Source organism: Dryobates pubescens, chromosome 13 (assembly GCF_014839835.1).
Source record: "Dryobates pubescens isolate bDryPub1 chromosome 13, bDryPub1.pri, whole genome shotgun sequence".
NCBI lineage: Eukaryota > Metazoa > Chordata > Aves > Piciformes > Picidae > Dryobates > Dryobates pubescens.
This window is the reverse complement of record NC_071624.1, coordinates 17671014-17698039: the sequence shown is the minus strand read 5'-3', so window position 1 is coordinate 17698039 and position 27026 is coordinate 17671014. Positions and strand designations below refer to the sequence as shown.

At 43.1% G+C, this 27026-nt stretch overlaps 1 protein-coding gene across 1 annotated transcript in view; it reads left to right on the top strand.

Moving 5' to 3' along the window:
• LOC104301951 (multiple epidermal growth factor-like domains protein 6) overlaps positions 1-18740 on the top strand; it is a 232026-nt gene extending 213286 nt beyond the window's left edge. The window contains exons 28-36 of the mRNA XM_054166960.1: positions 1105-1236; positions 6657-6785; positions 7683-7808; positions 8447-8575; positions 11782-11910; positions 12948-13076; positions 13731-13856; positions 16889-17017; positions 18299-18740. Of these exons, the coding sequence (XP_054022935.1) occupies positions 1105-1236; positions 6657-6785; positions 7683-7808; positions 8447-8575; positions 11782-11910; positions 12948-13076; positions 13731-13856; positions 16889-17017; positions 18299-18378 (1109 nt within the window). The 3' untranslated portion in view covers positions 18379-18740. The remainder of the gene's footprint in view (positions 1-1104; positions 1237-6656; positions 6786-7682; positions 7809-8446; positions 8576-11781; positions 11911-12947; positions 13077-13730; positions 13857-16888; positions 17018-18298) is intronic.
• Positions 18741-27026: the final 8286 nt, after the last annotated feature.

Here is a 27026-nt window from a genome sequence, read left to right as displayed (position 1 = left end):
TGAGGGGGACAAAGCCCTGGAGTAGGCTTCCTAGAGAGGTGGTGGAGTCTGGTTCTGTGGAGACTTTCAAAACGTGCCTAGACATGTTCCTGTGTGGCCTGCCCTAGGTGATCCTGCTTTGGCAGGGGAATTGGACTAGATGATCTTCAGAGGTTCCCTCCAACCCTGACCATTCTATGAAAATAGACTGAGGAGATGCCAGCGGAGCCTGGCTCCGGCACATGGCCATTGCTGTGCTGTGGGTTATGCTGCAGATCTGCTTTCTATTGGCCTTGTCCCCATGAGAGACTGTCTATTCCTGCTGTTACAGCTCATGGAAATGTCATTATCTGTTTTTTCTTCACTGCTGAGCTTGGCTGTCTGGAGCTGTCTGTGAGAGCGGGCTCATTCTGTGACCCTGGCTGTGTAATTCTCTGTTCCGTACAACCTTTTCCCTGAGCACCACTTTGGCAAAAACAAAAACAGCAACAGAAAAAAAAAAAAAAAAGAAAAAAAGAAAACCCCCAAACAACAAACAAAAAACTAAAACCCACCCCAAAATTAAAAGAATTGACATCAATGTCCCATATCCTCCACTGAAAGAATGTAAATCCTGACCCACAAGCAGGGCAACTTAATGGAAATGAGATGTCGGAATTAGATGTGGAAGGTCCAAAACCTGTAGGCCATGTGGCTGTCAACAGGCAAAATGAAACCATGCAGATGTTGGCACTACAGCAGCTTTGCAACTTTAAGCTCCCTGCAAAAGGCAGAATGTCTTTATCCACATGCCTGGCCCCTTGTGAATTACGCTGTTATTTTAGTCAATTTTACCTGACATTTCCCTATGATTTTTTTTTTCTTTTCCTTCTTTTTTTTTTTTCCCCTCCTAGTGACAGGAAAATTGTATCTGGCCCTTGACAGTTGGGCACAAATTGACTGAACAAAACAAAATCAAGCAGTGAAGTAACCCCCAAGTAAATGTAATAAATCCGAAGTCCCTTAGGAGAGCGTCGTTCTGTAGGCAGGGGTTTTATTTAATAAATTTGAGCCTGGCTCTTTGTTTGAGTGCTATATTTACCAAGACAAATTTAATTTATTGGCTTACATTTCCTCTTCCCCAAGCTTGTCCACCAGGCACGTATGGTGAGAACTGTAACCGAGTGTGTCAGTGCTCTGCTGAGAATGAAGAGTGTCACCCAGTGACCGGCGTCTGTGCATGCCGCCCGGGGTACCATGGGGCCCGCTGCCATCTCCGTGAGTATCTTTGTGTGCTGTCTACTTTCTGAGCAAGGAGCAGTACGTGCAGAAGTATGTGTTGGCACAATCCCAAGCACTGATAGAGGCTGGGCAGCAACTGGCTTGAGAGCAGCCCTGAAGAAAAGGACTTGGGGGTGCTGGTGGATGAGAAGCTCAACATGAGCCAGCACTGTGCACTTGCAGCCCAGAAAGCCAATCGCATCCTGGGCTACATCACAAGAAGCATTGCCAGCAGGACGAGGGAGATGATTCTCCTCCTCTACTCCATTTCGGTGAGACCCCATCTGGAGTACTGTGTGCAGTTCTGGAGCCCTTATTACAAGAAAGATCTGGAGGTGCTGGAAGGTGTCCAGAGAAGGGCCATGAGAATGAGCAGAGGGCTGCAGCTCCTCTCCTGTGAGGACAGACTGAAAGAGTTGGGGCTGTTCAGTCCAGAGAAGAGAAGGCTCCAAGGAGACCTTATTGTGGCCTTCCACTATCTTAAGAGGGCCTACAAGAAAGCTGGGGAGGGACTTTTTAGGGTGTCAAGTAGTGAGAGGACTTAGGGGAATGGAACAAAACTAACAGTGGGTAGATTCAGATTGGATCTTAGGAAGAAGTTCTTCCCCATGAGGGTGGTGAGAGACTGGAATGGGTTGCCCAGGGAGGTGGTAGAAGCCTCATCTCCCTGGAGGTTTTTAAGGCCAGGCTGGATGTGGCTGTGAGCAACCTGCTCTAGTGTGAGGTGTCCCTGCCCATGGCAGGAGGGTTGGAACTGGATGATCCGTGAGGTCCCTTCTATCCCTGACAATTCTACGATTCTATGATCTATAGCAGTACCTCGATGATCTCTGGAGATCTCTTCCAACACCTAGCATTCTATTCTATGATCTTCAGTGCTGACTAAGGAAAAGTATGGTTAATTCACAATAGAAAAATTATTGTGGGTTAATTAACAATAATAAAATTACCTGAATTATTGCAAAAGATTAATTTTTTTTTTAAATTGGATAAAAGCTATTAATCTTTTTAAGTATTCAAAAAATAATTTTGAAAGTAAGAATCTCTTACTATCTAAATTATTCCCAATTTCATGGCACACTGAAGAATCTCGCTGTCATTCTCTGCATTTACACTTCTCATCTTCAGCTGCATCTGGATATTGTGTAGCCCTTTCATTTCAAAATACCCAGTCCAAAACAATTCCCCAAATCTCTGTGTGCTCAAGGGAGGACAAATGTTTATTGGAAACCAACGAGCTGCAATGGGCAATAAATCTAAGTGGTTCATAAAGTCACTTAAGTTGTAGGGCCTTCTGAGGAGCAATCAAGTCAAACAAATTGTTACCCTGGATTGAAACAAGGTGACTGGTGGAGAGGACAAAATGCTGATTGGCCAAGTGCTTCATCATAAAAAAATATTTCCAGATCCACATGTTTCATGCCAGCCTGCTAGGGCATCTCTAAAGTCATTTCTGGTGGAACGTGGCAATTGATAAGAAACATGAACCAAAGTTTCCTATAAAGGAGACAGTTAATTACCTTTTTATTTACAACTTTAATTTTGGTTTTACTCCATGGCTTGTAATAGTCTTATTTCACACACACAAAAAAACCCCGAACAACCAAGAGCTGTCATGTTTCAAGCTCAGTCTTTCCTTGGTGAATGCTGATTTTCTTCCCTTAGGAACCCAGCACAGCTTTTTTGGGGGTGAAAATTTGGATAGAGAGGCCAGCTGCAGTATATGCAGCTCTGGGAAGGGTTAAACCTGTGTTCTATGCCTTGGCTATAAATAGGCAAGAGGCTCATTCCAGCAATGGACATTTGTATTACCACCATGTCATCACAAGTTATTCTTTAAAATATAAATGTAAATGTAAGGATTGATTCTTTCGTCCTTTATCCATCAGTTCTCACTCTTAAGTGAGATCGAAACCCAGCCTTCAACATCTAGGCTAGGGCCATCTGGATCCATTATACATTAGATGATAATAAATGTTATAGCAGAGCAGTAGTGGGGATCAACTATTTAACAGCATCATTTTAAAAGACTTAATCATGGTTGGCCTGTTACTTTTGTGTAGCAATCCTTCAGAAGTCATTACCTGTGTGTGTCAAGCTAAATCTCTGTAGCCTGTGGTAAATGTCCTCCAGCTTGCTTGGATCCTTCACCTTTTATTTCAGAATTTGAAAACTTAAAGCATTAATAATTACCCTGAAGTTCTGGAAATGACTTACAGAATGAAACCTGCATTTTGCTGCATTCAGAGTTGATTTTGCCACACACTTCTGGCATAGCCAGAATTAAACCTATAGCATATGAGACACCAGCCTTCATGGCATTGTGCTCTCTAAGATTCCCAAAATACATGGCGTAGGCAGACACCAAAATGGAAGGAAAACAGTTTTAACTGGGAGTTATATTTAGCTTTAGGTCAGTGGTACGAGAGATTGTGGACCTGACTCTGAAGTGACTGTCTGATAACCAAGGACAGCTAGCGTGACTTTGGTGGGAATACTCTGTGTTCCCACCATCCTCGTTACAGGGAGAACTGGGGCTGCTCCAGGATGAAGAAGCTTTCGATATAATATTAAAAACAGCCCAGGGAGCCGCTCCCAAAGACGTGAAGTGGGCTTCAGTCCAGTCAACATGTGGTTGGATGCTGCTGGAAGCAGTTTCTGGCAACTATTGCTATATTTATAGTACTGTGAAAAAAGGTTCAAGAAAGTATCTATAAAAGGTGTTGTTGGCTGGGAAGTCAAATTTCCAGGAGCCAAGAGCAACGAGGCTTTCATGTTCTCAAATTTTGGAGTGAAGAGCTGAAACAGCCTCTTGGCAGGACCCAGAGGAAGCAGACAAACTAGCAATAAGGTTCCCATCACTTGTCCATAACTCAGTGGACAGGCAGATCTGCTTGAGTGAAGTTGTGAATAAAAAGGAGTAAGTGGTGTTGTAATGGATAAAAAAATCCCCGTGCTATGTCTCTGTGACATTTACTGGGCTGGATGAGCCTTGAGCCAGAAAGACCTCAGCAGCTTCACCTTCAAAGCTGTAGGTAACAGGGTGCCTCAGAAGTGACTTTTTGACAATGCAATTAATAACATTGGTAAGAAAAACCTCAGTGTATGCAGTTGGTGTGAAAAGATTTAGGAGCTCTTGGTCATGGCAAAACCACCCAAACCAGAAGGGGGGGAAAAAAAAGTAAATTCAGGATATGAGTTAGAAATCTGGCTACTGCTTCTGCTGTTCTCAGAAAAACCTAAGTCAGATGCACAGGAAACTGTTAAATTAGAAAATGTCTTTATGAGATAACTGGTGGTTAGAGGCTAAGCCTCTTTATAAAGGCAGAGCCTCCTTTAAATGGCAAGATACTGTGTAAATTGCCCTAGCTATCAGCATAGAAGTTCTTCTCCAAACAAGTAACAGATGAGATATTAATAACCATGTGGAGGTCACAGCTGGTGTGTTTGCCCTGCTTGTGCTGCTCCCTCTTGACCTGAAATAACTAAAATGCTGCAAGGTTAAAAAAAATATTGGTGAAGGGGGAATTGCTGCATCCCTTCCAGTAACAGAATAGCTCTTACTAGTCTTGAGCTGAGGAACAATTCTGACAGCTTTGCCATGGAGAAGTAGCATGGTTGGGAGTGTGGGAAACAGAATTAAATCATAAAAAAGGAAAAAAAAGAGAGAGAGAGAAAATTCAAATGATGACTGAAGGGAAATGGAGGAGGAAAAGAGAAACTCTGAGTCCAATTAAGTCATTAAATCTGGGTGTGTCCTGAACTTCATGTCTTGGTGGAAATGAAATGGATGGTGCAGGGCTCACTCCTTGATGCCAGAGTTTGCACATGAAACAGATTTTCTGTACTGACAGATGGAAGCACTGATGACGAAGTATTCATTGAGAAGCAGCCATAGTTGAGAAGGGCCAGGGAGAGAGTATCTGTATGCTCTAAACACGTGTATCTGTTTAGTCCTGATGATCTGCTATCCTCATTTGAGCAGAAGCCAATTTCAAGCTTTATTTTAAAAGGTTTCTCCTAAGCTCACCCTCTCTACTGAGTAGTTCAAAAAAATCCAGAGATTTCTCCAGCCACTCAAACCATGCTTTCATGCCTTCAGAAAAGAGAGAAAATGTATAAAGTTATTTATTCACAGATTGCATGAGATCTGTTGCTTGGAGACGTACAAATATATATCCAAGCAGATTTCTAAGGCAGCCATGGGTTTTCCTTTTGCCAGGGGACAGAAGGAAGGAAGAAGCAAAGAAATACAGAGGTAGTAACACTAGTATAACTGTTCAGTGATGATCAAGTTGCTCTTGAAGTGCCATGTGGCCCTCATCCCTCTTCTAGCGCACTGGAAAATGAAGAGAACCACCTGCATCTCCAGGCATCAGTGGTGGCATGCTGGAGTCAACCCTAGCAGATTGGGAGCACATGCCTAGCAGCCCTGCCCAGCTCTTTTCCTCATTTTCAACCTCCATCACTCTAAAGAGTATCTTGTAACATGAACTAAGCATGGCAGATGCATTCATGATTTCCTCATCTTATTTTCAGCGCTCCTTCAGCATTAGCTGTCCAAAATAGAAACCAGGAATACGGGATACCACCTGGAAAACCTCTGTTGCCATGTAACTTTGGCTCAGCAGTCCATCCAGGTCTTATGTTTCTTCTGGTTATTCCAATGTGTAGCTGCTTTGGTTTTTTGATTTTTTTTTTTCCTCAGAGAATTTTCTGGATTTGCATTTAAAGTATCTCTCTCTCATCTGTGTCTTCTGAAAGCTTTTGTTCCTCTCGTGCACATTTTCACAGTCTTCAATACACAGCCCACCAAACGCCAACTCCATTTTAGAGGGAAAGAGCAGGTAATAGAGCAAGGAAATTTTATCCAACTTAAACATTTTTAAAAGATGGGACCTGCCCCAGTATCCATAACTGGTCAGCTAAAATGACTGCTAAAACGAGCAGAGATGGCTCACAGCCTCTCATCATCTCAGGAAGACCAGGTTGTGTTGCCCAAAGGAAGAAGAATCAGGGCTCCATCTGTTCTCACAGGAGAAAGAAGGGGCATGGGTTGATTTAGAGCAGAAATCCAAGATGAAAACCTCTGAAGAGCTGGGCTTGATTTTCCTGCTACCATCACATGTGACAAAAGGGGAGGAGGGATCAGAGCCAGGAGCAGTTGAACCAGGCTTGACAGCAGGATTTGGTCCAGCCCTCCTGAGGTTTGACACTGCAAGTCAGCACTGCCTTACTGCCCCAAGGAGTGCACTGCCCAAGGCAACCATCTGCTTGTCAATGCCTACTCCTGGCCCTCTAGAAGCCAATAGAGTTAGAAAAGGAAAAATCCAATTTTGCTTGAAAGCAACAAAGCGCTCATGACATGAAATGCAATGGCAACGTGGCCTAATTGCTGGTTTGCTCTTTTAAAACAGGATGTCCAAAAGGTACTTATGGTTCCAACTGCCAAAACCTCTGCAAGTGCATGAATGGAGGCCACTGCGACCCCGCAGCAGGGACTTGCGATTGCGCGCCTGGCTTCATCGGAGCCGACTGCAGTCAAAGTAAGCCAAAGCTCCTGTTCTGATTCCTCTCAAAACACAGCAGAGAGAATAATCTGCATAAGAGCTTGTCAGCAGAAAAGCAGACAGAACCCAGCCACCTCCTCCTTGAATTGTAAATCAGGATTCCAGCTTTGTAAGATAAATAAATAAATAAATAACAATTAAAAAAATCTCTTAAGAAATACTTTTCCCTCTCTTCTGCATGTGTAGAAGCGAGGACACTCATCCCAGGATTACAACCTGCTTGCCCAAATTGATTTCTAGAGCCAGCTCAGCGTGAGTTGCTCAAGTTCCTCCTTCCTGTCCAAAACTTCTAGGTTGAGAAATTGTCTCAATATTTTGCTTCACACTGTGGTGCCATTAGTTTCAATAAACAGGGAAAAAGATCCAGTTTTGTCCTGGCAAAGCTGGTAAAGACTCCATGGCAACCTACTTTTCTACTTCTCTTTTTCTGAGCTAAATGTGTGTGGCTGAATTTCTGTGCTGTTTCCAAAGCTGTGATGATCTCTGAAGTTCTCTTCAGCTTATTCAGAGAGAGGCAGTGCTTTAATGTTTAGTAGCCTCTAGCTTTGCTCTTCAGCATAAGACAGCATTGATATTAAGGAAGGAAAGATGTCTTTATCTGGGGATTAACAGCTGGTATTTCAGTGGTATTTTTGGTAGGAAACCTGCTACATGTTCCATGCGATACCAGGGGTTATATTTATAACTTCAAATAAAGTTTCAGAGGAAGAAGCAGTCATGTCTTTGGATTGGTTTTGGTTCCATAATTGCTTTGAAGCACCTTAGCTGGAACAAAAATGAAAACAGCTCTACCTGTAAGATCCTGCCTGCATTAAAAATGGAAGCTGGTGTTGGATGCCCAAGGTGTTTAACAAGCGGCTGTGCTTCCTTCAGCTTGCCCTGAAAACCGATACGGGAAGGACTGCACCCAGTTGTGTGCCTGTGGTAAAGGTCAGTGTGACCCACGGACTGGCAAGTGTACCTGTCCTCCTGGCCAAATGGGACCTGGCTGTCAGCAAGGTAACAAAGCGGGTCCTGAGGTCATCTTGTCAGCTGGGCGCATACTTAACCAACCAGCAAATAAACTCAGCGCCAGGCATTGTCTGTAGCTGTGCTTCCCAGCGCCTTTGCTTGATCACCTTGCAGTTTGCTGTACTTGGCCCCTGGCCCTCTCCGCTCCATCACCCTCTCTTTATCCTGCTCCCCATCTCCTGCCTGTATCTCACTGCTTTGCTCCATCACGTTCAGTACCATTGTACTCCACAAAGCTGAAGTGACCCCTTTCAGAGAACGCAGTGCAAACAGAACATCAAGGTGGGGGGGAAGGGTGGGTTGTACCATGCAACTTGAGCAGAGAGAGGGCTCTGTGGATGGATGGGGCTAAGTTTAGAAGCAAGTTTCTAGAGCTGAAAAGGTGGAGGGAGAGAGTTTTCTGAAGAGGAGGAATTGAGAGATGGGACAAAGTGAGGAGAGCAAGAGGAGCAAATGGAAGGAGCCAAGTGAGGAGATATGAGTGTGAAGTGTTCCACAGCTCTGGGGAGACACCAGGCACATGGGGAGACTATCATTCTATTTATTCCCTGTCACTTTCATCCTGTTTTTTTTATGATTCATATTTATGTTTGGGTTTTTTTTCAAACTTTGTTAATTCTCTGTAGTGTGTCCCCAGGGACAATATGGCCCCAACTGCCACCTAACATGTACCTGTCAGAATGGTGGCATCTGTGACCACGTGGATGGCAACTGCACCTGTGGGCTTGGCTGGACAGGAAGATGGTGTGAGAAAGGTAATTGTCTGCTTTGATGACGGTGGATGTGTACATTCAAGCAGGGCTTCCCGGTGTCTTCAGACCCACAAAAGGAGAGAGTTTTCATTCAGAGAGACCTTTTCCCAGCTGCACTCATGGAATGTGTCAGTTTGAAAGGATCCTCGATGATCTCTGGAGGTCCCTTCCAACTCCTAATATTCTGTGATATTGTGTGTGGTCACTGTGTCCAAGTCCTTGCTTCTCACGTTACCTAAAACTTAATTATATGACTAAGAGCATCATCCAGATGCTCCTTGAACTCTGACAGGCTTAGTGCCATGACTCTCTCCAACTTCTCTCACACAGAACTGTCCCTAGTTAGAGATTTAGGTCTGTTTTTTCAGAGGCAGTTTCCTCATTAGTCCTGCTTTGTAACTCATAAACTCCTTAGTATGGACTCTTAGTCCTCATCCTGTCCAACTTTTGTGTTCTTTTGTTCATGGGAGCGTTGTTTTGTATCTTCTTTCATGTGCTCCTCCAAGGTCAGCAGAAGCCCACATCTCCCTTCTCTCTTGTTATGTTCTCTCTTGTTACTCTCTTGCCTTTGACACTGGACTGCAGCTGAACTTCCCATGTTTTAATTTCCCTGCTAATGCAATTCTGACAACATCTGTCCAAAGCAATTGAGATTGTCCTGCAACCTCACTCTTGCCTTTCTGTGGCAGCTCTCCCATACACAAGACAGAGCACACTTAAACAGAGTAAGATCAGTTTTCATTCCAGAAACCCTCCTGCCAGCCCAGAGTGGAGTTTTACCATGGCTTTCTGTCCATTTCCCAAAAGTCATTCTACAGTTATGTTGCAACTTATGTCTCCAGAGAAGAGATATCTGTATAGTAATGGACTTAAACATTCAGGAAAATATGAGTTTACAGGAATGATGTCAAATAAAGAGTTAGTTCTGAGTTGACATTCAAAATAGTGTCATTGTTAAATCACCCCTGCTGGGATGCAATCTCCCCAACAGTCTAGGGCTTTCATTTTGCAGCCTTTCAGTCCCTGACATCTATAGAGTATCCACTTCAAGCTCCATACTATCTTGGCAAAGACCTGGTGATTATAGGGCAGTCTCCCTATATAAAAATGTTGTATGGAAATGACATTTTTTAACAGAATTCTTCAAGGCAACTGTTTCACTTTGCACCTGAGAAGACTCAGAGACCTGCTTTATGCATGTGTGTGTGTGTGCAGAGATGGAGAAAAGGAAAGAAGCTGACTACATGGAATGTAATCACATGCTGACTCACAATGTGAATACCACTGTGGGTAGGCACCAAAAAAGTGCAGTTTGGCAATAGCAGGCTAAACTCATGCTGGATAGGTCACATCTCTTCACCTCTGTTTCTCCATGACTGAAACCTCTGTAATCACTCTTGGACTGTATTTGGGTTGTGAAGTGTTAAGAGGGTCGTGCAAGTGTCACCACATGGAGTATAGAGGATCAGGAGATCAGGAGTGTATCCTAGACATGTGCTTCGATAAAACAGCTCTGAGGTCAAACACAGGGGCAAACATGCACACAACATATAACAGACTGTGTGCTCTATCACTAGGAAGAGCTTCACTATTGATCTTTCAACAGAGCTAGCCAAGTTATTGGAAAAATTGAGTCCTGATTTCCCCAGCAGCATGGGTCTGAATGTGTTTTGACTAGAAATCAAAGACAGCTAATCAGGCATCCTTTTTCTAGTGATTAGATATGATATTCTTGAAAGATCTTGCTTGACATTTGCAGAGTTATGAATCTGATTATTTGGACAGCCAAGCTCATTTAAGTTGATCTGCCCAGAATCAGATCATCAGAGCAGTGGGACGTCAGCTTGTGCAGAACTGATGCCTAGGGTAATTACTTTGGCACAGTCACTTTTGCATGACTTGGCTTTCAGTAATTTGAGACATGTTTAGGTCTGTAAAAGCAGATATCTCATTAGAGATGGAAAGTCTGTTGCTATGTGTGAAAAAGAGATCCTCCTGGTTTTATTAGGCACTGGAATAGTGTGAACTCTGATGATAACACAGAGGAGGGAAAGCTTCATGTTTTCTTTCACACTTTTTAAGTGTCTCAAAGAAAATATTGCTGTAGATAGAGGAAAAAGACAGAAACTACCATTTATGCCACTTACTATATGGCTTTGCAATGCATGCAAACATTGAGTACATGAAGAGACAAGTTTAAAAATATAGACTGTAAGAAGTACAGGTAAATTATGTTCAAAAATCTACCTAATACAAAGATTTTTCATCAAGTGTGTAAACCATAGACTTATAGAATGGGTTGGGTCAGAAGAGACCTGAAAGATCATCTAGTTCCAAACCCCCTGCAGGGACACCTTCTGCTGAAACTAGTTGCTTAAAGCCCCATCCAGCCTGACCTAAACTTCTTCCTTACATCTAATCAAAGTCTATCTTTTTTTCATTTTAAAGACATTAAATCTCATCACTACACTCCCTGATAATAAGTCCCTCCCATCTTTTGTACAGGCCCATTTAAGTACTGTAAGGCTGCTATAAGGTCTCCCTGGAAAATTCTTAACCCAGGCTCACCATCCCCATCTCCCTCAGCCTGTCCTCATAGCAGAGCTGCTTCAGCCCGTCATCTTTGCAGCCCTAAATCACAGAAGCACAGAATGATAGGGGTTGGAAAGAAAGCTCGGGAGATCTAGTCCAACCTGCTAGAGCAGGTTCACCCAGAGCAGGCTGCACATACTCACAATATCCAGGTGGGTTTTGAATGACCCCAAAGAAGGAGACTACACCACCTTTCTGGGCTGCCTGTTTCAGTGGTCTACCACCCTCAAAGTAAAGACATTCCCCCTCATGTTTAGATGTAACTTCCTATATTCAAGACATCTCTTCCTGTCTCTGGGCACCACTGAAAAATTAGTGGCCTCATCATCTTGATACTCACCCTTTAAGGATTTATAAGCATTGATAAGACCCACTCCCTCAGTCTTCTCTAGGCTAAGAAGTTTCAAGTCCCTCAGCCTTTCTTCATAAGAGAGATGATCTAGTCCCCTAATCACAATTGTGCAGAAGTGCTGTGTCTTCATCACAAACGTTCTCCTTCGCTTTAGAGTTTCTTGCATGGGCATGATACTCAATGCTGTCACAGAAGAGCTTTTCTGGCTTAGATCAGTGACTATGTTTTTTTCTTGTCTGTTTTTCTGTCCATGTCCTGCCAGCAGAATGTCTTCCAGGGAAGTACGGGTCAGGCTGCAGATTGGACTGTGTGTGCCAGCACAACGGCACCTGCGACAGGTTCACAGGCTGCTGCCAGTGTCCCCAGGGTTACTACGGCCACTCCTGCGAGCACAGTAAGTGGAGGCACCCTGGAAGGCACCCCATGGGATGTGGGCCTTCAAAGTAGTCACATACACATCTCACTGGTTCAATTAAAATTTTGGGGGTGTCCCAGGTCTGAGTACAGAATACAGAATTAACCAGGTTGGAGAAGACCTTCGAGATCATTGAGTCCAACCTATCACCCAACACCATCTAATCAACTAAACCATGGCACCAAGTGCCTCATCCAGTCTCTTTTTAAACACTTCCAGGGATGGTGACTCCACCACCTCCCTGGGAAGCCCATTCCAATGGCTAATCACTCTTGCTGGAAAGAATTTCATCCTAACATCCAGCCTAGACCCTTGCCTGGTGCAGCTTGAGACTGTGTCCTCTTGTTCTGGTGCTGGGTGCCTGGGAGAAGAGACCAACCCCCACCTGGCTACAACCTCCCTTCAGGTAGTTGTAGAGAGCAATAAGGTCTGCCCTGATCCTCCTCTTCTCCAGGCTAAGCAACCCCAGCTCCCTCAGCCTCTCCTCACAGGGCTGTGCTCCAGACCCCTCACCAGCCTTGTTGCCCTTCTCAAGCAACTCAACATCTTTCTTAAACTGAGGGACCCAGAACTGGACACAGTACTCAAGGTGTGGCTTAACCAGTGCTGAGTACAGGGGCAGAGTACCTCCAGTGCTGGGGTGGTATGAGCTTTAATAGCACATGGCATTATTAGACTCAATGGTAAATATCATTTATTTGGCTCCCAAGAAATGTTGCTGGGAATACAGAGGATTTTAAAGGGATGTATGTTTTTCATCATAAACCTTCTCTGCTTCAAGCTTTCATTTAAGTGTTTTTTCTATGAGGGTGGTGGAACACTGGAACAGGTTGCCCAGGGAGGTGGTGGAGGCCCCATTTCTGGACACAGTCAAGGTCAGGCTTGATGGGGCTCTGAGCAACCTGATCTAGTTGGGGATCCCCCTGCTTACTGCAGGGTCTTGGACTAGATGACCTTGAAAAGTCATCCAGATGACCTTCCATCTCAGTGCATTCTCTGATTCTATGATTTTTCAGGATGTCCCCTTGGATTTTATGGGCTCAACTGTCTTCATGCGTGTGCCTGTGAAAATGGAGCGAGCTGCGATGCAGTGACAGGACAGTGCCTTTGTCCTTTGGGCTATCAAGGTGTCCACTGTGAAAAAGGTACTTGTACCCCTCTGAGCTAAAAGGAAACAAACAAAACCAACTTAAAATTCGTGTCACTGCTCAAATATTTGTTCATTGAGAGCAACTACTTCCATGTTCTGATCTTTATGAATGCCCCAAAACACTGGATCTGGGGTTGTTTACCTGTTCTGTGGCTGGGCATTCTCATTTCCTTATAAATTAACTAATCTGGTTCCAATTAATAGGAGGGAAGTGCTGGTCTCCGTGATGTCTTGCAGCAATGAGTTCCACATGTTGTTTATTAAAAATAAGTTCCTTTTACTGATTTTTAAATTTGCTTCTAAAACTCCAAATAAGATTATTAAATAGGTGCATGTCAGAACTGTTGAGTGTTATGGAATGGTCTTCTAGAGAGTCCTAATTAAAAATGAAAAGAAGTGTCAGCTGCATTTCTGGGATAGATTAACAGATCCCTTTGACAGGTTGGGTTAGATGAACCCAACCCAACCAGAGTTCACGTGAAAGTAAAGCCTATTCTGCGACATTCAATTCTTCATTAAACTTGGCATTTACACTCATTTCAGTGGAGAGTTTATGAGCTTTCCTCTGAGACATCCTGGAAAACCTTCTCTGACTTAATCTGCATCTTGCCATTCAAATGTGCATCTGAAAAATCACTCTTGCCATCAGGCTGTGACAAGGGGTGGTTTGGAGAGAGATGCCAGCACCGGTGTGACTGTGGGGATGCTCCTTGTGACCCAGAAACTGGAAAGTGCCTTTGCCCACCTGGGAAGACTGGAGACAAATGTGACATTGGTAAGGACAATATTTTCTAAGGGCTGGACTATGTCTAGTTAAACCAATATGACCTGTTGGTCTAGGTGTAACTGCGAAAGGACATTTGCTGGCGTTCAGGAACACATTGTTTGTAGCAAATCACTCGTATGGGTTATCAACAGCTTTATCAGCAGGTTGTACCTCTTGATTTAATCAATATTTAAATTGATGCACTGATAGGAAAACTCTTTATGGGTCAACTGTAAAATGTCATGTGCCTTGAGGTCTGGAGAACATGCACTAGAGAAGAATAACCCCAAAAGCCCACAGTTTTACAGACATAGTTGGGAAGACTCCAGAGGGTGCAAACAGGCACAAAAGGGATCTGATTGCCTTTTGTTTGCCACCCATAATCATATAGTAGGGGCTGGAAGGGACCTCTGGACATCATCTAGTCCATTCTCCTGCTACAGCAGGGTCCCCCAGAGCAGGCTGCACAAGGTCCTGCAAGCAGGTTTCCAGAGAAGGAGACTGCACAATGACCCTGAGCAGCATGTGCCAGTGCTCTGTCACCCTCAAAGCAAAGAAGTTTTTATTTGTTTAGATGAAATCTCCTGTGTTCCAGTTTGTGCCCATTACCTCTTGTCCTATCCCTGGGCATCAGTGAAAAGAATCTGGCCTATCCTCTTGATGCCTGCCCTTTAGATATTGATCACTATTGATAAGATTCCCTCTCTGTCTTCTCCAGGCTAAACAGCCCCAAGTTCCTCAGCCTTTTCTCTTCAGTCCCCTCAGCATCTTTGTAGCCTACTCTGGGTTGTCTCCAATAGTTCCCTGTCTTTCTTAAACTGGGAGCCCAGCACTGGACACAATACTCCAGATGTGGTCTCACTAGTGCAGAGTAGAGGGGGAGGAGAACCTTTCCTGATGACCTGCTGGTCAGACTGGTTATTAACGCACAGTAATTGCTGGGAGCTTAATTACTACTGCAACCTGCAAAAGTAAAATGGAAAATAATTGTTTCCCTCTCTGTGCTGTCCTGTGGTCAGAAAGTGAAGCCACCCAGTCTACAGATGCTGGTCTGATGGGAGACACTCTGGCCAGCATTGGTGCTGGACAGTCAAGGAGCTTTCCAGTGAATTTTTAGGCAGAAGTGGAACGCAAGGGGGAAGCTCAACACCAAAAATGTGAACCTGGGTTTTGCTCCTTGCAAACTCTAGGAGTCATTTTTATTTTTGTTAAATCAGCCAGGGTAGCCCCCATCCACGAGAAGCTGTTATGGGGTAGGTTTTATTTGCATTTTTATTTTCAATTAGGCTCAGTTCATCTGTGATATAACTGTGAGCAGCTGTGACTGTGCAGCAGCCATAAAGATAAAAGGCCTGATTTTAATTTGAACTCTGGTAAAGAACCCATTTAACAGGCAAAATGTTAATTAAAAAAAAAAAAGGAGAGAGAGAGAAGGAATATAACAGCCTTTTATGGGTGCTCTTTTTCTGTAGTAAATTAACATTGCAGACTTTCAAACAGATGTCTTAAATACACATTGTTATTAACATGAAAACGTGGTATTACATAAATCAAAATCAGGTCCAGAGGTGTTTGAGGAGACCTTTCCTCATAACATTCCTTAATTGAAAAGGCCAAGCTCTGAGTACACAGGGGGAGCTCTTCCACGTGTTGGAGCTGCAGCTGATGCTGGGCTCAGCAGCACTTTGATTTACCTAATGGTGCTGGTGTGACAAAGCCAGAGCCTTGGTTACTGACAATGTCTTCTGGGGGGAGGTGGGAGGGGACGTGTTTACAGTGCATTTAGCACCCTTCCCTGTGACCCACTGCTAACTTTTCCTGCTGGCCTGTGGTCTGTCTTAGAATTATAGAATGGAAAGGATTGGAAGAGACCTCTGGAGATCATTGAGTCTCAACCCCCCTGCCAAACCAGGATCACCTAGGGCAGATCACACAGGAATGTGTCCAGATGGGTCTTGAAAGTCTCTAAAGAAGGAGACTGCACAACCTCTCTGGGCAGCCTGCTCCAGAGCTCTGACACCCTCACAGTGAAGTTTTTCCTGATGTTGAGGTGAAACTTTCTGTGCTCCTGTTTGTGTCCATTGCCCCTCATCCTGTCACAGGGCACCACTGAAAAGAGACTGAGCCCTTCTTGACACCCACCCTTCACATATTTGTAAAATTAATAAGATTCCCTCTCTTCCTCAGGCTAAACAACCCAGGTCTCAGTCTTTCCTCACAAGACATGTTTCAGTCCTTTAGTCATCCATTGGACTCTCTCTAGTATATTACTGTCTCTCTTGAACTGGGGAGCCCAGAACTGGACCCATTACTCCAGATGTGGCCTCATTAAGCCAGAATAGAGTAGGAGAGGAGCCTCCCTTGAGCTGCTGGGCACACTCTCCTTTATGCCTCCCTGAACACCATTGGCCTTCTTGGCAACAAGGGCACTTTGCTCTCCCACGGATAATTTATTGTACACCAGGACACCAAGGTCCTTCTCCATGGAGCTGCTTTCCAGTAGGTCAACCCCTAACCTGTATTGCAGCAGAAAAACCACTGCAGAAAAAAACCAAAAACAAAGTGCAAGGAGGATTTAACAGCCTAGGTATGAAATGTATTTGTGCCAGGAGGCAGCAGAATTGTGCAGTCAGAGTATGACACAGAAGTATATATAAAATGGATTAAGGTCCAATTTCACATTTTTGAGTGAAGACTCTTTGCTGGTGCATGCAGACAGCCAAACTGTGCAGTGGAGAGGTGCAGGAGATACTGTGGATCCAGGATGCTGACAGTAACTTTCCTAAGCAGATCCCAAGATCTTTTCTGTTGAGCTGTCAGCCCCTATTCTTACACCAGCAATGATTTCCATTCTGGGAACTTCTTCAGGACAGCTGGGCTACAGTTTGGGCAGACCATGTGACAGATGAAACTTGAAGACTGCAAGGCTTTCCAGAATGTCATCTTTCAATGTTCACAGATGTAATTGTCTAAGCGGTTTCCTGATCCCAGTGAACTACGAGGGAGCATTTACGCTCTTCCAAACACTTCTGTCCTTCCAGAATGCAGGTCGGACCGGTATGGCCCCAACTGCTCCCTGCGATGCCAGTGTGCCAGCAAATCCCAGTGCAATCCATACAATGGCAACTGTGTATGCCCAGCCACGTGGATGGGGCCAACCTGCAAAGAAGGTAACGCAAGCTGGAGGTGTGCAGCATTTCTTAGTAGAAGAAACCACACACAGACTGTGGTGATGGTCAGCAGACCCTTTGGACAGGAGTGTCATGGATAGGGGTTAACCTACCATGCAAACCTGATGCTCGGCAGCAGCAGCCACCGCAGTTTCTGTGTCAGGCTGAGTGAGGCAGAAGCTGTTCTGCATTTCCATCTCTGGTGAAAGACTCAGCCTGTGATAGCAGCAGCTTTGCTTGGAAGGGTTGTGTTGGTATGTCCTGTCCTCCTAAAGGTCCAGGAGCCTGATGGTGCAGTGGACACTGCAAAGGCCAGGATTCATTCCAGGAGGTTGAGAGGCCCTGGCCCAGGCTGAACTGACTGAGTGCATCGGTTTCTCCTCAGAGCACACTGTGGAGGTCTTACACAACCTGCTCAAGGATTCCCAAGGCTTCTTCCAGCACAGCTGTGCTGGAGAGCAATGCACTCTTCTGTGCTTGCCAGTATGAAATCTTGACCTCAAATGGTTGCTATTCCCCAGCCTCCTCTGTAAGATGAATAAGGAGGTTTCTTTGCTGTGTGTCCATCTCTTTTGCTTTTTGTGGAGGGGTCAGATTGTGAAGAGGATGGTGATGTGTGATAAGCCAAATAAGTAGATAAAAACAGTGGGAAATAGATTTGGGTTGGTTTGTGAGCATGCTAAAGCACTCATCACACAGTCACAGAAGGATCTGGGGTTCCAAGCTTTGCTTATTTAGCTAACTTCTCCTCTTAATGAGGTAATAATACTGAGTGAAAGATCCTTCCCACTTGTATCATGGAATCATAGAATGGCTGAGGTTGGAAGGGACCTTTGAGATCATCTACTCCACCCTGTCCATGGACAGCGATGCCTCTTAAGTAGATTTGGCTCCTCAAAGCCCCATCTAACCTGGCCTTAAACACCCCCAGGGAGGGGAGGCATCCACAACCTCCCTGGGGAGCTTATTGCAGAGTCCTACCACCCTCATACTGTAGTCTAATCACAATTGGCTTGGGGGTGATTCTGTACAGCTCTCCATTTAGTTCCAGAAACACTTCAGGAAGCTTCAGCTTGGGAGATGTTCGGTTTTGCCTGTTCTCTGCCAGTGTAATGCAGTCCTCTACCTTCTTTTGAAGAGTACCATTTACTGGATTATATATATTCTATGTAATTAAAACCTACAATCTATATAATATTAAGTTGTCTATTATATAATCTGTATAATATCTCATCATTACCTTATACAGACCGGAAACCAGGCTTCTACTTTATTCTCTAGGTGGCCCCCCGAAGCTTCCTTTTTATGAAGAGCAAACTCAAGAAAGAGGGAATATTTTTCCAAGAGCTCTACAACAGTAACATTTGGACTAATAAATGAACTGTTTTATATGCACAGACGGTATTTGAATTTGGATATGAAAACAGCTATTCAATTCAGCTTGAATTGTACTGAAGTATTCACACTTCTTATGGAAGACTACAGAGGCCATTTAGTAGCTGGATCCTTTTAAAAGGTTGAATCTGTTTCATGTATTTATTCTCAGCCTCTTACCCTTCCATTAATCTGCTCTGGACATTCTTTTTGATATATAACATAATTGTTTGAAGGTTTGGATATGATTTTAATCAGACCAGCTCCAAAGAGTATCAGGATGTGTAACATATCAGCACGCAGTGACCACGTGTAAGTGACTTGCTAAACCTACTCAGCAACCAGCGTGAAGTTTGAGTGTTCCACAGATTATGAAGCCAATCTGGATTCACTGGAAAAGCACATTCAACAGGAACTAGTGGGAGTCACCAAATCCACTCCTCTCTGAGGAACCTTCTGTGTCCTAAAAAAAGCATTGAGTCTTGCAACTAAGGAAGAATCTGCCACAGTCCTCACTAAGTCATTAATGGACTGGAGGATATGTACTGCATTTCTAGTGTGGATGGACTGTTTAGTAGGTCTCCTTCTGTATCTTGCTTATGTCTGAACCCATCTTCCCAAAAGCATGGTGTCATCTGTCAGACTTTTCTGGCTTTCTGCATTGTCCCATCTATCTGTTGAGTTTCTCAGTATTTGTCAAGACAAACTGTGCAGCAGTTCTCATCAAACAGTACCTTCTAATGCAGAAAACAAAGTTTTATCTTGGATGGAGAAAGCAGCTAGTAAGCAAGGATAGGTGTTTAAACATGTACTTCTGTATTCTTTAAAGGGTTATAATGCCCTTTTAGTGCACAACAGCTTTAAGTCAGCTTTAAAAAGCCGTGATACCATTCAAGAGCTGTTGGTCACTTAATAGAACAAAGACATTTTGGTGCTATTTTGTTTGTTTAGACACTTTTTCTTTACTATAAGACTATGTGATTATAAAGAAATAATGTTCTCTATTTTAATACGCTGAGTTAGCCAGACTAAAAGATTTCAGAGTGCCTCTTTATACCTCTTTTTCAGTTAGGAGTTATGGAATCTATGTCTTGACTCTTGACTATCAAAAGTGCGCTTATTAAAGGGTGTCAGGACCATGGTGGGCTCCGTTGAACTGGTAGTACAGGCAGTTCCAGGTCTTGTGTCCAATTGCAAGAGAAGATTTTTGTTTTGGAAGAGACAAAGTGAAGAAAAAAAAATTATGCTAACTGGTGATTTTTGAAGATTATGCTTGCTTGTTTGTTGTTGTGGTTGGATAATGAGTAAGTGAAGTAACAGTTGTACTCCATGGTTCATCTCAGGTCTTAAACATATCTGCAGTCATGAGCTATCCAGGGCAAAGCAAGAGGCACTTGCTCACTTGGGAATTTCAAACTGTGATCTGTTGGAAGCAAGATAGGTTTGAGAGGTGCTTTTTGAGCTCCACAGAAGTCTCACTGATGTTATTCATTATTTTATGGGTACTCAAAGTCATTGTGAACACAGTAAAGATATTTGTGACTGTGTCAGAATTCAACAACCAGGTGTGCTTTCAGCCAGAAATCCCAGGGGCTGGTGCTGATCCCAAGTGCTTTCTGCTTTAGAGCTCTCTGTCTCTGGAAAGTTTACTCAATGTAAATGTGACAAGGTTGTTGTCCCAAAACCAGTCAGGAGCGTGGCTCTCAGCAGGGCTTTACTGACAGCTGTGACATTTTTATATGTTCTTGTGGAGATGTGATGGTCTGAGTCTGATCCTACAATTATGTCAATTTGGGAGAGTTTCACTGAGCTGGAACTGATAAAGTAAATCTTGTTTGAGACAATTAGATATAACCTTAATTAGATACAACTGCTGGAGAAGAATGATCCAAGTTCAGAGAATGACATTTTGATCTTAACTGTGTATTTACAACAGAGCCAAACTCCAACAATAATGCAAGTGGCACATTATAGCCAAGGCTTTTTGTAGAATCACAAAGTTAAGTTGTAAGAGACCTCAGGAGGTCCATGCTTCCCTTCAAGAATTTCAGGGTTAAATGAGGTTGCTTGAGATTCATCCAGCTGAGTTCTGAATATCTCCCAAGGATGGAGAATCCATGGAGATCTCTTTGAGCCCCTGTCCCAGTGAAAATTGCATGCTCACGGTTTTTTTTCCCCTCTAGTTTCTTATCAGAATTCCAGAGTTGCAGTTTTGATCCACTCCTCATCCTTTCAGTGTGTGTCTCTGAGAAGTGTTTGGCTTCACCTCATCTACAGCCCCCATGGGGTAGTTGAAGACAGCAGTGATACCTCCCCTTGGTCTTCTCCTCTGGAGACTAAGCAAACTCTGCTCCCTCAGGCCCAACTGTATCAGCCCCAGTTACCTCAGTGACCCTCTCCTGGCCGCATTCCAGCGTGCCAGCCCTTTCAGTCTGGGGAAGGATGCCCAGTGACTGGTTTAAGGTTACTCAGCAGCTGCTGCATCAAAGCCAAGAGCTAATGTTTTGCTGTCTGACAGCAGTTTATAACATGTACTGTTTTTTCCTTATCTAGGTAGAACTGATATGTAATTAGAGCAGCTAATCAAAGGGGGGAATTTTTCTCAAGCCATATTATTGACACCCCTGTATACTTGTTTACATTTTCCACTGTACCTTGATAGTAGGATTGTAAATATGTAGTATAAAGGAAAATATGTAGGATACCATATTTTTTGGTATTATTTTTTCAAGAATATCAGTTTTAGGTACATGATGAAACACATACTCAAAGTGCCTGACACTGAGCCTGTGCCAATGAACCAGAGGCCCAAGTAGATCTGCCTGGGAAATAGCTCAGCAAACTTATTTTTTTTAAATCAAAAAATACCATTTCATACAAAACCATTCATGTGCAGTAGTCTCTTTCATTCATTCCTCCTTCAATACATTTCTTGGCTTCTTTATGTGACTGCCTGGGGGAAAGAAGTTCCCTTCAGTGAGATTGAGAAGATCGTTCTGATTTAGGGCTTACTGTGACTTTGTTCCAAGAGAAAGCATCATCACAGAAAGGTAGAAAAGAAAAATGGAATATATCACAATAATGAAAATATTACTTTTGGTGGGGTAGTTGTGGATGTCTTGTTTTGCTTCTCTGTTTGGGAAGGTGTTCTCTTTTTTTTTTTTTCCCACAAGACAGGGAAAACCTTTCCAGGATGTCATTTTCTGGAAGAGGAGCCAAACCTTTACATCGTTAGCTATTAATTAGGGCAGTTTATTTGATTGCAATGTCATTAACATGTTTTGATTCTGCTCCTTACTGCAGAATAACAAATATAGCAAATTCTGTGCCTGCAAAATAGTCTTTCTTAGCATCTACTTTTTCATGGAAAAGCTACTAACTTAGCCTCTGCATAGATTTATTTGGTGGCAAATGGGTTTAATTGCTGTTAGAATAATGTAACTGCTTATTTGCCTCATCAAAAAAAAAAAAAAAAGGTGAAAAACTGTCAGGGTGATGCTGTCCTGAACACAGCACTGGAGCTTGCTGAAAATGAAAGCCAAAACTTCAGTGCAAATGGGGTTTGTATTTACATTGATGTCCATCTTCCACTTGCTGGATGCCGTTCTTGGCTCTCTGGTTCCCAGGGGGGCTGAAGTTAATTATGCTGTCTTGAAAAGAAGGCCGTGTGTATCAAGCTTGCAGCACACTTGCATGCACAGATAACTCCTTTCAGAAAGACATTTCAATTATGTGGACCATGCAGCTCCTGCGCCAAGTCCCTCTCTCTTACCTTGTTGTGGATTCCAGATAAACCTCAGTTTGAGGAGGGCGGAAAGGAGTCGAGTGGAACTCAGGGGGTCCAGGATTTGCCTCGCTGTGAATTCATGAAGCCAGGACAACGTGTTTTAAGTTATACTTCAGTATTTATAACACTATCCTCAGAGGAAAACAATCAGAATTTTAAAAATTCCCCGCTTCCCCTGCCAAAAATTATTATTCTACTTTTATCCTTTTTGTGTTGAAGAACCATAGCTATTAAAGTTTGCCCAGCTCTCTTGCCAACCATATTATTTTGATTGGCTGCAGGTTTCTGTTTGGGTAAGTAATAACCATCACAGTGTCAGGAGTTGCCAACGGGACAAACATGGAAATTATACCTTTATGTCCTTCCCAGAAGAGCCAAAGACACATTTTGGAGCCGTGGTGGCTTCGTGCTGTTGATCTAACAGGCGACAAGTAACATTTCTGTGAGAGTTTAGCTTCTTATCAGAGCAAAGAAAAGCTCAGGAAAAGTCCTTGAGAGAGCTGGTGGACCAAGAAACTTCCATCCTCCCTTCCTTGTGTTAATTTTTTTGTATGAATAGGTTAGAAATCTTCTCATCCCCCAGTTCATGAAGGATTTTTCCTGCGCATTGACCTGTGGCTGACTGCAGCAGCTCCATCCATGAGCTGTGAGGGTGCCCAGTAATGATTTTGCAGGGCTGAAGCTTGAAATCCTAACGCTGTGTAAAGTAATTTCCAGTGGTCACCAAAGAAACTCAGACATGCAGAGCATAAATTGTTTCTTCTGTTCTTTTTATTGGTTTTAATAAGCACTTGCACAGCCATATTCTGTCTCTGTGAACTTGTAACCCCTCTTCAAGGAGTACTTGGGGTGTATCTCAAAGTTGTGCTGTACTTTCTGTTGTACCTGGATCATAGGGAAAGGTTTGTTGGTTGTTTTTTGGTTCTGGTTTGTTGATTGTTTTTTGGTTTGTTGATTGTTTTTTATTTTGGTTTGTTGGTTGTTTTTTGTTTGTTTGTTTTATATATATAAACATGTAATTAAAACTTGTTCTTCTTTTCTCCTTATTGATAGTCTTGAGGCAATAGGCTGATGTGGATGGAACTTTATTCTGTTAAACTAATTCACATTCAGAGCAAGCACGCTGAAATCACACCTGCTTTTAGTAGTTGGTGTAGAATAAATAATGGCTTATCCATAAATGGGTTTACATCTGATCCCTGACCAGAGCACCTTGTCCACTGACTGAGCCTGATAAATAGAGGTTTCTGGCACTTGGTCTCCAGAGTATTAGAAATATTCAAAGCACAGCATAAATCCTGTTGGAAGAGGATGGTTATGAAGTGTAACATTTCTGGAAGACTTGGGCATGAAGCACTTTGAAGGCATTTGAAACCTCACACCTGTGGGCTTCCATCAGCTTTCTTGGACACATCCCAGAGCCTAATACTCACCAGTTCACCTTAAGGGTATTGTCTTCTCACATTGGCAGGAGCTAAAGGAACACATGTGCTTGTTTAATGCCAAATAATGCAGTAAGTGTGCGCTGGTTAATTGGAAGTAGCACACTAAATTGAATTCAAAATGTGTAACAAAGGGGGGACAGTAGATCAAGCTGTCAGAGAAAAAGTGGACAGATGTGGCTAGCAAGCTTCTGGGAGGGAGAACAACTCTGCAGGCTTGGACTTGCTGTTAACTTCTAGATCAAGCATTTTAAATTTAGATCTCCAGTACTGCCGGATTTTGTCATGTGGGATTTACTTCACTTTTCATACAGTTTTAAACAAGGAGTAGAGTAATTAAGTTCATTTGGTTTGTCATCTTTTTAACATATGTTATAAAGATAGTTCTGGAATGGTTGCAACTGACTCAGTAATTTCTTTCTTAGAAGTGATATTTAAACTGTTCAAAGAAATTGATGTTATTGCACTAACCTTTCAGGCCCAATGATTAAGGGCTGGTCAAAAGGAAACATGGGACTATTAAACCACAATATTCTCAGCCTATGGAGGTTTAACACTGGTTTGTGCCTTAAACCTGTAAAACCACACCTCTGCAGAGCTTGAAACGTTTGTGTATGCCTGCAATAGACACATGCCACTGGCACATGAGTGATTTTGTGGCTGTGATCTGATCCAGGAAGCCCTGTGCCTTGGTATGGTCCCCTCAGCATCTTCAGAATGCTGTTAAACCAATCTGTAGCCAGCACTGATTATCTCTCACTTTACTCAGCACTAAAAGTTCACAGGGTGCTAACAGAGCACTCTGTATGCACATAGTAAAAAACAACCACAAAAAAAAAAAAAAAAAAAACATTCCAAAGACCAGGAATGATTTAAAAATGACTTAAAAGTTCTGTGTGATAAAGCACTGCTTTGTTGACTCCTTTAAGTGGGGTAGTTTAAAAAAATACAACTTGGTTGTGCTGTTTTATGTATGAATAAAGATGTCAGCAACTAGTCATCTAACTGTCCATGCCATTTGGCAGTATCTAGCTTCCTTTTCAGTAATAGCCCAATAAATCTTTATCTTTTAGTAAGCTGATGACAGCAAAGCATCTTGAGAAGCTGCATGTGGTGTAGATATTAGAGTTAATGTTCAAAATGCTTCATGCCATCGTCTACTGTATGTATTTTTCCACTCCAGCTGTAATATCTTAAGGCATGTGCTCACATCTCCCTCTAGTGATTCTAAGAGCCTAATGATAATTAAGCTAATTAATTGTTTTAACATCTGTGATTTCTTGGTATATGAGATCAAAGAGCTGGGCTTGTTGCTCCTCAAAGCTCGTATCTTGGCTAATTAATAAAGTACACTCTACTAGCATCAGGTGTAGACCATGGTCCAACTGAGCAAAGGCTGCACAGACATAGCAAGGTGATGGTCCTGTCCCAGTGCCACCATGTTTGTCCACAGTAACTCAGATCCACTTCAGCTTAAGGTGGCCTTAGGGCTTGTACTGGCCTCTTACCAAAAGTAAACCAAAATTTGAGCATTCCAGTGTTGCTGTACTTCACATCATTTTCTTTCTACCTACAAGTCCTTCTTACTTCATCCAGGACTTTGAAGGGAACTTGTTGTGAAATTCAAAAGTTGTCTCATCTCTGTCTCCTGCTTTGAAGATGACCAAGTGGCTTTCCAGCGTGGAGACACCAAATTTGACCAAACACACATTGCCTGGTGAAGTGGAGCCATTTTTGGCATGGAAATGCACCATCGTCCCACTGATTGCTCTCTATGAGCACCTGAAAGGAGTTTGGAGCAAGGTGAGGGTCAATCTCTTCTGCAAAATAGTGAGCAAACGGCCTCAAGTTCCACCAGGGGAGGTTTAGGTTGGACATTAGGAAAATATTTTTCCCTAAGAACAGGCTGCCCAGGGAAGTGTGGAATCACCATGGGTGGAGGGATTTAAAAGCTATATAGATGTGGTACTGAGCAACATGGTTTTGTGGTGACCTGGCAATGCTGGGTTGATGGTTGGAATTCATGATCTTAAAGAAGGTCTCTTCCAAGGCCAGTTATTCCATGATTCTGCCCTGGTGTTCCAGTTCTCATTAACAAGAAACTGGCCCAGCATCACTTTGTTACTCTCTAAGTCTTAGCATGTCATAAGTTACTTACAAAATGACTTAATGAAAATTCTCTGGGTTGTCAGCTGCAGGTTTGTTTCCAACCAGAAATCCACTTTTCAATGACTTATCATGTCCTGTAGGATACACAGTAGGATTCCCCTGCTGTGTGTCATTAGAGAAGAATAAGACTGCTGCAAGCAGAGGCTGGGAGGGTAATTCCTGCCCATCCATTTGTTTTTTTCCCTTTTCTATTTGACATTTATGTTGTGGTAGCTGTTGTGGATCTTGGCCTTGCACTTAGCAGGCGCAATGAGGAGGCTGCTCTTAATTATTGTTTCAACCTTAAGGGTATATATGAAGTGCAGAGCAGCAAGCATAATAGCATCACATTAAATAGGGACCATATTCCTGGGTAATGAGGGATAGGAGGCCTGCAGGAGCAGCTTGGCCAAGGTATTGCTGTGCTTGAGCCTTTTCTGGAGCCTTTCTCCACCCTTCAAAAGAAAGAGGTTTGTAATGGACACCTTGAAAGGCTCTTAGAACTATTCACAGCCCTATGTTAATTTTTTTTTTTACAAGAACTAGTGAATTTGATCAGAAAATAGTTAGTTTTGGCTGCCAATGTGGCAAAACCACTTAAAATACAAACTCAAGAACGTGTTGAAAGGAGGTGGTTTGCCAGCACAGCTATTGTTGTAGCAATGTCTCCCCTCTAATCCAAGGGGAATCCTCTCTCCAAGCTATATTACTTACAAAAATTAAGGTAGATGTCAAGTGCCTGGAAAATCCTCAGGTCTTTGGGAGAGGGTTGAGGGGGGCGGAGGGTTGGTTTGATTTGGTTTCTTGTTGCAAACCCTTTTGCTGTAGAGTGGTAGCTGGACCTCTCCTCCTCTTGGGATGCTTTGAAGATTAATTCATTAGTCCAGTGTCACTGATTTGATAATGGGGGATGATGGAGATATGTGACTTGGGGCATTGCATCCAGCTTCTTAAGTCCTGTTTTTATTACCCTAAAAATCTAAGTATTGTGTCATGATAAATTTGCAGAGAATTCACTCTTATTTCTGATTCCTAGCTCCAAGAAAGAAGCCTTACCTAATATTTTTTTATTTCAATGTATGAAAAACCCAGTGCTTCTCCCAGGGGTGGAGCCCCCACCCCCACCCCAGACTACTCCAGTGGGTTCTCTGGAGAGCCAGGGCTGCTTGCCCTGGGAAACATCCAAACAGGTCTTTAGGGGTTTGAGACAGAATGATATCACTTAAACATGGCAGCAGTAAAAATCTATTTTAATGCA